Source organism: Cryptotermes secundus, unplaced genomic scaffold (genome assembly GCF_002891405.2).
Source record: "Cryptotermes secundus unplaced genomic scaffold, Csec_1.0 scaffold1276, whole genome shotgun sequence".
Taxonomy (NCBI): Eukaryota; Metazoa; Arthropoda; class Insecta; order Blattodea; family Kalotermitidae; genus Cryptotermes; species Cryptotermes secundus.
The window spans coordinates 1-12,676 of NW_019740668.1; the positions used below are offsets into that span (position 1 = coordinate 1).

Here is a 12,676-nt window from a genome sequence, read left to right on the forward strand (position 1 = left end):
TTCAAGTAGAAATGTTTTCAAAGTCTTTTTAAATTTATATAGTGCCGGTATATCTTTTATATATTGTGGCAATTGGTTTAAAAGACGAAGTCCAATATTATTGAAGTTGTTTTTACACATACTCGTCCTACATGGAACTATGAATAAGTTATCTTTCTTTCTTGTATTGTATAGATAAAAAAACATGTGTTAAATTTACAGTCTTACATCACTATACATAAAATTATGCAATATTAAAATTGTTTATGTTATTATCCTTATTTCTAGGCAAATTTGTTACTAAAGAATTCATCACGTGTATAAAAGGAGTTTTGCAGTAAAAATATTGTCAACTGAATTTTAAAATTTTTTAAGTCATTAGACATAGATTTGATTTTTGGTGGCAAATGATTTAAGATCTTTACCCCCATGTAACATATTCCTTTTTGGAATTGTGTTTGACTAGTTTGCGGATAATGCAGATCACAGATAGATCTGGTACTACAGTTATGCATAGAATTGATACAATTCAACTTTCCAATTCTTAGTTTAAATATTAGATGTTAAAACAATTGAGAACGGCCCCCTTGACTCAGAACAAAGACAGGACCCACAATATGTTTTAACTGTGCATTTATCTTTATGCTTCTTACATGGTCAACAAATTCCTCAATGGAGTAAAAGGAATTTCTTAATAAGTATCTTTTTAAAGCAACCCTAAATTGATCTTTATCCGTTCTTAACATTGAGATACTGTCTGGTAACATGTTAAAGAACCCGACACCTGAGTAATACACACCCCTCTGATACGTTCGTAACATTGAGATACTGTCTGGTAACATGCTAAAGAACCTGACACCTGAGTAATACACACCCCTCTGATACGTTCGTAACATTGAGATACTGTCTGGTAACATGCTAAAGAACCTGACACCTGAGTAATACACACCCCTCTGATACGTTCGTAACATTGAGATACTGTCTGGTAACATGCTAAAGAACCTGACACCTGAGTAATACACACCCCTCTGATACGTTCGTAACATTGAGATACTGTCTGGTAACATGCTAAAGAACCTGACACCTGAGTAATACACACCCCTCTGATACGTTCGTAACATTGAGATACTGTCTGGTAACATGCTAAAGAACCTGACACCTGAGTAATACACACCCCTCTGATACGTTCGNCGAAAAACTTTAAGACAATCAGGGGTATTACCCCAGTATATTATGCCATATTTCATTAAAGAATGATAATATGCATAATGAACAGATTTTAAGTTATTTTTGTTTAGAATGTAAGATAATTTTCGCATTTCTAATCCAACCATACTCAATTTATGAAGTAACTGATTTACATGCACCTTACAAGTCATATGATTATCAATCTGTAAACCCAGAAATGTTGTAGCTTCAGCTGTTTTGAGTATTGTGTTAAGAAGCATAGTTGTTAGTGGATAATCAGTATGAATTGTTGGTGTAAACTTTATAATTTTTGTTTTGTCAAGATTTAATGCAAGAAGATTTGCCTGAAACCATCTACTCATATGACTACAAATATCATCTAATTTTATTTTTAAATTATTATAGTCCTTGGCTGTACAGACAATGCTTGTGTCATCTGCAAACATTATGATTTCAGAAAATTCTGCAGAACTGCACCAAATAACTGTAAGGAAGAGTCACTCCACTATTGCATCTATATATAATTGAGAATATTTTATTCTGGTAGATTGTTCTACAGAGCAGGGGGAGTGAGATAGGAGATAAGTCTTTTAACGCTGACTTAAACAATTTTATATGATTCAAATGCTTGATTGTAGGAGGCAGATTACCAGATAACTTCATTCCTATATGGTAAACTATTTTCTTGTGTAAGATTTGAGGCTTTCNATTTTCTTGTGTTTACTGACATTAGTGGCTGGCATGTGGAGGCTATATTTATATCTTGTGCTTATACTGTGCATGTCAGTCAGAATGTGATGGAAATTCTTCAGTGTTGTCCACAACAGATGATAATGAGGGCTGCAATTTACTAGCTAAATTTCTTAAATGATTCCATATGAGAGACTCCTTCCAACGCCTGCCATTATTCTAATGGCTATTATTTGGGTGTAGAACACTTAACTGCCTGTTGAATGTCCCCAGAAGATTATTCCAGCTGACATGCTGGAACAGAAAAATCAGTGTAAACTAATTTTTAGTTTCTCTTTTCATGATTGATGATAACTGTCCTCATTGCAAAGTGTGTTCGCCTTAGTTTATGGATAGATAATATGTTTAATGTTCACCTACCTCAGTGTAAGTTACTGTGAATTTGAAAGACAAGGCATTTATCATCTTTGATTTTAAAGATTTATAAACATGATGTAGTCTCCCTGTGTGCGTGCCGCTGCTTATCTTTACTACGTTGGTAATAACAACAAAAGGAACAGTCAGGAAGACCTATGTTTTTAAATTTTAAATGTTATAGCTAAGTGCAGTGTAACAGATATGTGAGTGTATACACCTGATGATGGCCGTCTGTGGCCAAAACCTGTAGTGTGTAAAGGAGAGCAAAATGAAAGACCTATAATATATAGTTTGCACTTAGGATGGAGTTATATCATATTTCATTCCACCAATTGCTCCACAATCACCCACACCTATCATCTGGGGCTGGTACAATAGGCCAGAAGTGGCTGCAGTACAAGGGACTTAGTCTCACCCCACTAGCAATAAAAAAGTACTTATAGAAAATAAATCTAATAAAAGTGAACAGACTCTTATACCTTTAAACTGGAAGAAGGCACAATGAAGGATAAAATGGAGGAGTGTGAAAGTAAGGATAGTATTAGTTAAGAAGTTCAGGTAACCTTGTCTGTGGACAAAGGGAAACAGTTTGGAAGGGCGTCTTCCTTGTCATTAAGTAAGCTAGTCAGGAGACAACCAGCAAATAAAAGTAATGATTTTTTTTATGATAATGCCTCTAAATATAAAGAATTCGAAGCCTTTGCATAGTATCTGGGATCTAACACGAATAGTAAATTCTAAATACAAGCATACAGTGTGCAACTCACTAAATATATTTCATCAAAATATCAGGGCCCTTCAACATAAAATTGATTAATTGACTAGTATGTTACTTAGTCACGAACTAATTTGTGTATATGAGACAACCTCCGTCTTAAGTGCAACAATTTAATTGTAGTTCTTTCTTCTTCCCTTCCTCCACACTACATGTTTCGGCCCTAAATGGCCATCATCAGGTGTGTATTCTTACGTAGCTGCTACACTGCCCGTAGTTTAAAATTTAAAATCACCAGTCTTTCCGGTTGTATGTATGTATAAAATCTTTGTTAACCTACATGCATCAGTCTGATTTCTTAAATACAGGACATGCATACGGAACGATAACAGACGTAGTGGAAGTTATAACAACAGGAAAGAAGGGTAGACATTTGAATACATTAGAGAAATACCATATATATAAAATAAGTAAGAAGGGCCTACACATGAATGACAAACACATAGAAACATACAATCCCATATTTCAAATGATACACGAAATCTATACAGACTAATGGTACCTCCCTCTCCCCACTATCCATTCCCCCTCCAATACTCACCAACATAAAACACAGCACACAATACACCAGACAGCACACGTATTAAAGATAAGCAGCGACACACACAGAGAGAGCCTACACAGAGTAAGTACAAATAACAGTATGAACATATAAGAATAACATAACATAAGATAGTAATACGAATATTTGTATATTACAGACAATACCTGAACAGCGATAAAACAAGAAGTAGCCGCTGCAGCACTATAGACATAGGGCGTGTACCCCGAGAAAATTTGGAAAAAGAAAAAAAAAACAAAATTTATAGACATTTTAATTCGAATTGAAGTTTTAAAAAAGTGTCAATTTTAGAAATCAAATTGGCGCGTGTAGGTTAACAAAGATTTTATACATACATACAATTGGAATGACTGGTGATTTTAAATTTTAAACTACGGACAGTGTAGCAGCTATGTAAGAATACACACCTGATGATGGCCACTTAGGGCCGAAATATGTAGTGTGGAGGAAGGGAAGAAGAAAGAACTACAATTAAATTGTTGCACTTAAGATGGAGGTTGTCTCATATATATTGTGTGAGTGTAACAGGATGCTTAAATATAATATTGCTAATTTGTGTAACTGAACATTACTTAACAGAGCAGAAACTTTTAATGATTAAACCAGACACTTATAGTTTAACCTCCAAATTTTCTCACGTTTACTTAATAAAAGAGCAGGGGTATGCATTTACTGTAAACTGGATATGGACTGCAATCACACTGATATAGCTCAGTGTTGCATAGAAAAGGTTACTGAGGCATGTGCAGCCCAGATGAAAATCGGCAATTATTTCATTATAATATTATGTATTTACAGATCTCCCTGTGGCAATGTTTGAGGAATTTATTAAGCAACTCTAAATAATTTTAAAGTTTATATATAAGCCAAAATTTTAAATAATAATATGTGGTGATTTTAGTGTAAATTTCTTAGAAAATTCAAGTAAAGTTCATCAGGTTATTTCACTTTTTCTAACGTACAACCTATTTCAGGTTGTTGATTTCCTTACCAGGACAAATAAAGATTCTAGTACTGCAGTACATAATATTTTTTTGGATTGCAGCAGATTAAACACATTTCAAGTGTTTTCCATAATCAGTGGACTTTAAGATCATGATGCCCGGTATTTGATTGTATATAATGTTTTCAGTTGTCGAAGGAAAACGAATAGATTTGTTAAAAGAAGAATTATAACAGAGCTTAGTATCAAAACTTTTACTGATATGCTCAAAAATGAAATCTGGGACAATATTTTTAGTTTTATTGTCACTTTAACACCTTTTTAATTATTTTTTTAAACGTGATTTCCAATGCAATATGTGAAAAATAATGCCTATCCTAATCAGTGGATTACAAAAGGTATTAGAATATCCTGTAGGCATAAAATGTATTTATATATGATGTGTAGAACTATTAATCCAAGATTAAAAGAGTGTTATACTCGATACTGTACTTTGTTAAGGAAAGTTATCAGTAGAGCAAAAGCGATGTATTATGATGAAATAATAATGAAGAAAGTTGTCTTCTGGGTTTAGGCACCGTGTATCAACGGCATATACGATTAGAACATCCGGACAAGTCAGCCGTAGCTGAACACAGCATCGATCTAGACCACCGTATCGAGTTTCACAAAACGGCCATAATCACCAGTAAGAGCCGTTATCTAGATCGCATAATCCTGGAGGCCGTTGAGATTGAGCTCCATCCGAACAACATGAACAAGGAAACAGGGTTCAGTCTCAACAAGTCATGGAAGCCACTCATCTCTTGCCTCAAGAGAAATACTACAAGCCACTCCAATTCTTCGCCATGTCATTGACGTCAGTAGCCTGTCCCCCGGTATCATGTCATTGACGTCAGTAGCCTGTCCCCAACCAACTAGTTCTTCTTGCCTACCGCACTTCCTAGTGCTATTGACCTCAAGTTCCTGGATTTACTGGCCGTCCCCCCCCCTACTTAGTACACATCATATGGTCTTTATCGCTCTCACAATCTCGACAGACGTGAAACATCCTTTCCCTTAAGAGAATCCTACTAGCCACACCAGTTCTTCATCATGTCATTGACGTCACTAGCCTGTCCTCAACCTACCGGTTTTTCTTGACTACCGCACTTCCTAGTGTTATTGACCTCAAGTTTCCTGTACTCACTGGCCGTTCCCCCTCTCCCTTAGTCACACACCATATATGACCTTAATCGCTCTCCACTGCTCCCATTGGTCCGTTCTCCCTAACCACCCCCCCCTGCCTACTTTGTATATAAGCAGCACCTTCCACATCCTATCACCACAGCTACTGCTCTCCGCAGCTATTCAACTGCTCTGAAGATGGAGGCGCTACGTTCCTCCGAAACGTTAAAGGCCAAAACGAAGAATACACGGTGCCTAAACCCAGAAGACAACTTTCTTCAATGTCATCGCCGTGAAAACCTCAAAACTTACAAATAATAATGAGTTCAACTAATAAATCAAAGACGTCTTGGAAAATCATTAATAATGAAATTGACCGAGAGCCCAACAAGAAATTTACCTATTCTGCGGTGAGAGATGGAAATGTAAAAATTGACACTAATAACGCAGCGAAGGTTTTTTACCTCTACTTTGCAAGGGCTGTTCTGATAAGTTCTCTGAAATAGTAAATATTCCAGTTACTGCAGCAGAAGTGTCAAGCTCAATTTTGTCATTAAAGATTAAGACATCTTGTGGATATGATGGATTGTCTAATAAAATTATCAAATTATGTGGAGAACAGATAGCTAAACCTCTTGCTCATATTTATAACCACTCATTAAATTCTGGCATTTGCCCTGATCAATTTAAATATGCAAATATCAAACCATGTTTTAAGAAAGGTGATGCTGCAGAAATTTATAATTATAGACTGATATCTTTATTGACAAGTTTTTCTAAATTATTTGAAATATTGGTGTTCAACAGGATGAAACAACATTTAGTAAATAATGATATTCTTGCTGCTGAGCAGTATGGATTTTGTAGTGGTGTTTCTACACAAACTGCTGTTTTCAGTTTAACTGATCTTATTATCGAAGCATGGAACCTTAAAGAGCTTGTAGTAGGTGTGTTTTTGTGATCTTACAGGAGTATTCAGTTGTGTTAACTACAGTCTTTTGATAAGTATTATGGAGTGAAAGGTTCTATTTAGAAATGGTTTGAGACTTATTTATGTAATAGGAAGCAAAGAGTTGTCTTGCAGACTAGCAATTCAGTTACCGCAGCCTCTGAGTGGAAAACTAGCATGTATGGTGTTCCCCAGGGATCTGTTCTGGTCCCACTGATGTTCAGCGTCTATATTAATGATTTCCCAAATATCCTAAAAAAAATATAGCACATACTATTTTGTATGCAGATGATACCACAATTACATTTACATCAAATGATCTCGATACTTTGAACAATAAATTAAATATAGTAATGAAACTCATTTCTAATTAGTTTCAAAGTAATCATCTGGTACTTAGTTTGGGACAAGCTCATTTGATTAAATTTGTAGTACCCTGAAGGCTCCGGAATATATACGTTGTCAGTAACATAATAATTTAGGTCTTAAAGTTGAAGATAATGTTAAATTTTTGGGTATGTATGTAGATCATCTTAATTGGAAACAACACTGAAAATTATTAAGAAAATTGAATACAGCATGTTTCATGCTGAGGAAGTTACAGTTTGTGTTAGTGAGCAAGTCCTGCGAATGGTATGTTTTTCTCATTATCAGTCACAACTTGAATATGGTATTATTTTGTGGGGTTCTTCCCCAGCAATGAAAATCATTTTTGCAGCCAAAGAAAAAGGGCAGTTAGGGTTATGTTAAGATTAAGTCCTAGAAGCTCTTGTAAAGAAGGCTTTAACAGAATGAGAATTTTAACAGTTCCTTGTTTATATATATATATATATGCTATGTTGTTCGTTGTTAGAAATCATAATGTTTATCAAACAAATAATGCTATTCATCATATACGCACAAAACAGTTTGAAAAGTTACATGTTTCCTCAGTAAGACTATCTTGGATTCAAAGAGGTGTGTTGTATTCATCGATCATAATTTATAATAATCTGCCCCAAAATATATAAATTTTGAAAGACAGTGTGAATATTTTTGGGCCTACATTGAAAAACTTTCTTATTTAAAATGTTTTTTATTCAATAGATGAATACATTTCAAGCACAAATTGAGCTGGATAAATGAATGTATTGTTTGTAATGGTTGACGTGACTAAGCTTCACCCATTATTGGGTAGTTCTAGTGGTGTATAAGTGTCTTTTATCATTCTTAATTTGTTTGTTTCTTTGGAATCAAGTCTTTTTATGACGAATTCTATATCCAGTGCAGATCGGACAGTGGATCAATGAAACTATGAGCTATACATGTATGTAAGGAAGATGAGGTGGGCAGTGCATGTAGCACATTGGGAGAGAAGAGGAATGCATATATGATATTGGTGGGAAATCCAGAAGGAAAGTGACCACTGGAAAGACAATATTAAAATGGATCTTAGAGAGATAGGATGGGATGTGATGGATTGGATTGATCTGGCTCAGGATAGGGACCAGTGGAGGGCTCTTGTGAACTGGTAATGAACCTTCGGGTTCCATAAATGCTGGAAAATTCTTGAGTAGCTACAGAATTTGAGGCTCCTCAAGAAAGGCTCAGCTCCATGATTAAGTAAGTAAGTATCTTAGTGTACAATTTATATACTAGCCAGGTAACTACTTGGGCCATCATCATGTGTGCCTGTTCTGTCCAGTTCTAGTTTTGTCTCTTGTGACTACAGTTCACAGGCTTCTTCATGTCTTCAGTTGGATATGGTACCAAAATATTGTGGAGAATACTGTTACTCAATGGTTATAGATGATTATTTTATTTTTCAGTTGAAGGAGTTTGAAGTGATTGGGCGTAAGCTGCCCACAGAAAAGGAGAAAGTCACTCCCCTGTATAAGATGAGGATCTTTGCTCCTGATGCCATTGTGGCAAAATCAAGATTTTGGTATTTCCTGCGACAGTTAAAGAAGTTCAAGAAAACAACTGGTGAAATCGTTTCCATAAAACGGGTAAGTGTAGTTCATGATAACATGTAAGTAATTTAGCAGCAAATCTACAGCTCTGTCCTGTGGAAAAGTAACACTACCTGCATATACCACCTGCTTGTAATTATCGTCACATAATTCTTGTAGTTGATATGACATTGTTAGATGAGCTGTTCATAGTTATACGTATATCGGGCTATGCCATAGGTCAGGCAGTTAGTCGCTAGCTTCCCATTGCGGCGGCCCGGGTTCGATCCCGGGTCTGGTCAAGTGGGATTTGTGGTGGACAGTGTGCTGGGGGCAGGTTTTCTCTGAGCTCTTCGGTTTCCCCTGCCAATCTTCATTCCACTAATTGTTCCACAATCACCCTCACCTATCATCTGGGGCTGGTACAATAGGCCAGAAGTGGCCGCAGTACAAGGGACTTAGTCCCACCCCACTAGCAATAAAAGAAATATTTATATATATCACATTGTCCAGTGATAGCTGAAATCATTAATAAAAGTAAATAATGAAGTAAACTTTTATTTTCTCTTGAGTTCAAATAAGGGGTCCTATGTCAGCTTGTCTGACAGTGACAAAGTTGAACCATGTGTGGTTCCATGTGTCAGTGGTAATTTCATAAGTGCCTTAAAGCTGAATGCAGCAGCCATTTTGTTTCCTGATTTCAAGATTCCAGAGAAATCCCCTGTGAAGATCAAGAACTTTGGCATCTGGCTGCGTTATGACTCGCGGTCTGGTACTCACAACATGTACCGTGAGTACCGTGACCTCAGCGTGTCTGGGGCAGTGACTCAGTGCTACCGGGACATGGGGGCTCGCCACCGGGCCAGAGCACACTCGATCCAGATCATCAAGGTGGAGCAGGTGAAGGCAGCCAACTGTCGACGCCCTCTTGTCAAGCAGTTTCACAACTCCAAGATCAGGTTCCCTCTGCCAAAACGTATCCAGCAGAGGAACCTGTTGCCTCGGTTCTCTGTGAGGAAACCACGTACCTACTTCATGTAATACATTTATTAAATAAATAAAGGAAGTGTAAGTCTGATATTTTTCAGTGTCTTATAGAACAGCGATTTCAGTGGAGGGAAATTCTGCAAAGCAATTTACTGGTTGGATGGAATTTCCCTGTGACTCTGAACCACATTCTTGTATGGCATGATATGTCTGAACTGTGGTTTGACAAAAATCATAACTACAGATATATACAGTTTTCAGAATCGTGTGTGTAGATGTCACTAAGGTACACATTTCATCCAACCAGTTGCTCCAGGTTAGATTCCAGAGTCTTTGAAAGATGAAAATATTCATTCATTCATTCATCAGTAATCTGTCAGACGACAGGTCCACAGTCTCTTCCAAAACAGTTTCTCCACTTAAGGCGATCCAGAGCTTTCTCCTGCAAATAAAAATATCCTCTTCTGTCCCCAAAGTCATCCAGCATCTTCTTACGTCTTCTTCCTCGTCTTCTGGTTCACCTACATGGTGTCTCTGTTTTTGGAAAAGACTCTCCAGGAAAAGTGGTAATGTGGTAGTTTTTCCATTTGCTTTCCACATCGCAGTACAACAGCCATTACAAACCACTCTGGTCACGCCTGTTGCTATATGAACTTGAACCATTTCGAGCATCATTTGCTCTGTGCTTCAAGTCGCTGCTGATGACGCTGCTTCCGGCATCAGTTTTTGGTTTTTGGTGTCTCTCTTCGTCTGATGCCTACCCTTTGACCTGTCCAGCAAGGGAGGCCCTGCCAGTAGCTACGCTACCGCTGGTATAGCTCTCAGGGTCCTTGGCATACTCAAACCCCCTCACCACGATAAGGTGGAGACACCAAAAAAAATGCACACATATATATATATATAAAATGTGTAGTGGCGCAGGATATATGATTTCTATTGCTATGCAACGGCTACAATGAGAACACATGAAAATATATGGAATTGAATTGTTTGATATGTTTATTGTCCAGATGAATGAGAACTTTGGGAGATGTATTTCTAAGAAATAAGAATAGTTTTCATTTTCAAAAGGCCCAAGGTTTGTTTCCGTTCCTTGACAAAACCCATAACAGTGTTGAGCATGCTGTAAGGGTAGAGTTTGCATAGTGGGATGGGGCTCACTGCATACAGAAACAGGATTCAAATGGTTAAAAGAGCAGTCAGACTGTTTAAAAATAATTGTTTAGGCTCTTAACAGTTTTGCCTGTTGAAGGTTGATACTACTGGAAGTTGCAATGCTTGTGTGTGGATTGTGATGTGGTTGTGCTCTTCTAGCCTTAGAGTTACCCATTGGAATTTTTATGCAATTAGACTATACCTATATAACAATCTATTTGAAAATGTAACAGAGTTCATTCAAGAAGTTGTGAATGTCACAATGGAAGGTAAAGTAGGTCACTACCACCAACTTGAGAAGCTTGCATTTGTATACAGTTGGGCACTGATGTGTGATGTATCATTTTCAAGTGCGTCCAATATTCCAATTTCACTTTGTCTTTCGCTATTGTTCTGTGTATTTTCTTGCTTTTACCTGTGGAGGTGCTGTGTGCCTGTGCACGCTGGAAATGACGCGATGATACCCATATCTGTAACCCTTATAGGCGTCAGAATCCACATTATCAAAGTGGCCTGGGTTCAGATCAGTCATGAAACTAAACAATACAGAACTGTTTTATGTGTCAAATTTGATCTATTTGATGTGAGTGATGAACACATTGAGAACATACATAATTAGGAACTTCAAAATTTCACTCTTCATATGATAAAGTAAGTAAAGCTACCCTGTAATGGGCCCTTAAGGCCCATAGGGTTGTGAGACGTTGAAGGTGCCACATTATCTAGACAGTCGGCTCAAAGATGGCGGTAAGGTTGTCAGCCTTATGTGTCAGCTGCGCTTCACTCCCCAGGAAAATTAATTAATTCCTGGTACTCATTTGTGTTAGAGGCTGAGTTGACCCCAGGGCCATAGTACGTCTGGAAGGATTAGGTCAATTGAAAAAATTCCAGTGACCTCATTGGGACTTCAACCCACAACCTTCAGGCTTGTAGGACAGTGCCTCAACCACTACACTACCGTGTCGCCTTCTTCATATGATGTTGGTATAATTGATTTAGGAAGGAAATGACGTGTAGCATTAATGAGAAAAATTAGAAATGCATACAAAACAGTGGACATAAATGTATTTTAGAGAGATAACATATGAACTGGCTGATGGAACAGTTGGGTTCTGAAGCTGGCTGTGGGCACACTTGTCGTCAATGAAGCAAGGTGAGCAGAGACCAGGAAGGTCAGAACTGCTACACCTTTCAATTTGTGAGACATGTTCAGCATTGCGAACTACCTGATGCTGCAACATAATTTAATGTTACTGTATTAGCATGAAGAGAATGGTGGGCTGTGATGTATGTGTCTTGTGTACAGAGGTACAGATTTTTTTTTCAGGAAGTTTTTGACAGTTAACATTCTGGAGAATTGTAGAATGAATTGTAAATTGAACACATCAGGTTGGCTGAGATAATGTATATTTGGGAGTACCCAGTTCTAGTTTGCCTATGTGATGACTAGGGCCCGGATTTCTATGACATGTCATATTTTTTTCCTAGGGTTTATTCCTGTTTTTAAATGTAATTATGCATGTTTCCAGTCATTCTTATTGAAATTATATCGTTTTTATTGTGCATATAAATGCATATTTTAGAGTTTTATTGGTTTTACAGCATATTTTGGCATAATTTTGAAATAAGGTCATATTTTTGTCATTTTAGAAACAATTCTTTGGTATAATGTAAAATTTCGGCTCCATAATGTTTAGTATTACAAAATAAATTTCAGGCTGGACTGTTGCTTCAATGTGGAATAGAGTTCAAGTACATGAAGTTCGTATTAAAAACCATATTTTTGACTGGGCTGTACTTGCAGTTACAAAGGTGAAAATTTGTGAAATGCAGCATTTATGACCTGGCAAGCCGGCCTTTCCCAGTCGAGGCAGGAGGGAGGCAAGTGTAACGGGTATTCTCCTATTGTACTCCGTCTTACTATAAGGTATAT

General features: G+C 37.1%; 1 protein-coding gene and 1 long non-coding RNA gene across 2 annotated transcripts in view; one reads left to right on the plus strand and one right to left on the minus strand.

Annotated features, from left to right (window-relative positions):
• Positions 1 to 20: 20 nt before the first annotated feature.
• The window catches only part of LOC117282957, a 19,655-nt gene continuing 6,999 nt past the window's right edge, over positions 21 to 12,676 (minus strand). Inside the window, exons 2-3 of the long non-coding RNA XR_004513917.1 lie at positions 1,896 to 2,151; positions 21 to 127 (exon numbers count right to left, since the gene is read on the minus strand). This is a non-coding gene — a long non-coding RNA (uncharacterized LOC117282957). The remainder of the gene's footprint in view (positions 128 to 1,895; positions 2,152 to 12,676) is intronic.
• LOC111872584 (60S ribosomal protein L18a) lies at positions 8,479 to 9,681 on the plus strand (the record flags this gene model as incomplete). The annotated part of the gene is given in 2 exon segments (XM_023866650.2): positions 8,479 to 8,658; positions 9,307 to 9,681. Coding segments are annotated over 2 exon segments (516 nt in total), but the record flags the coding sequence as incomplete, so codon positions are not given.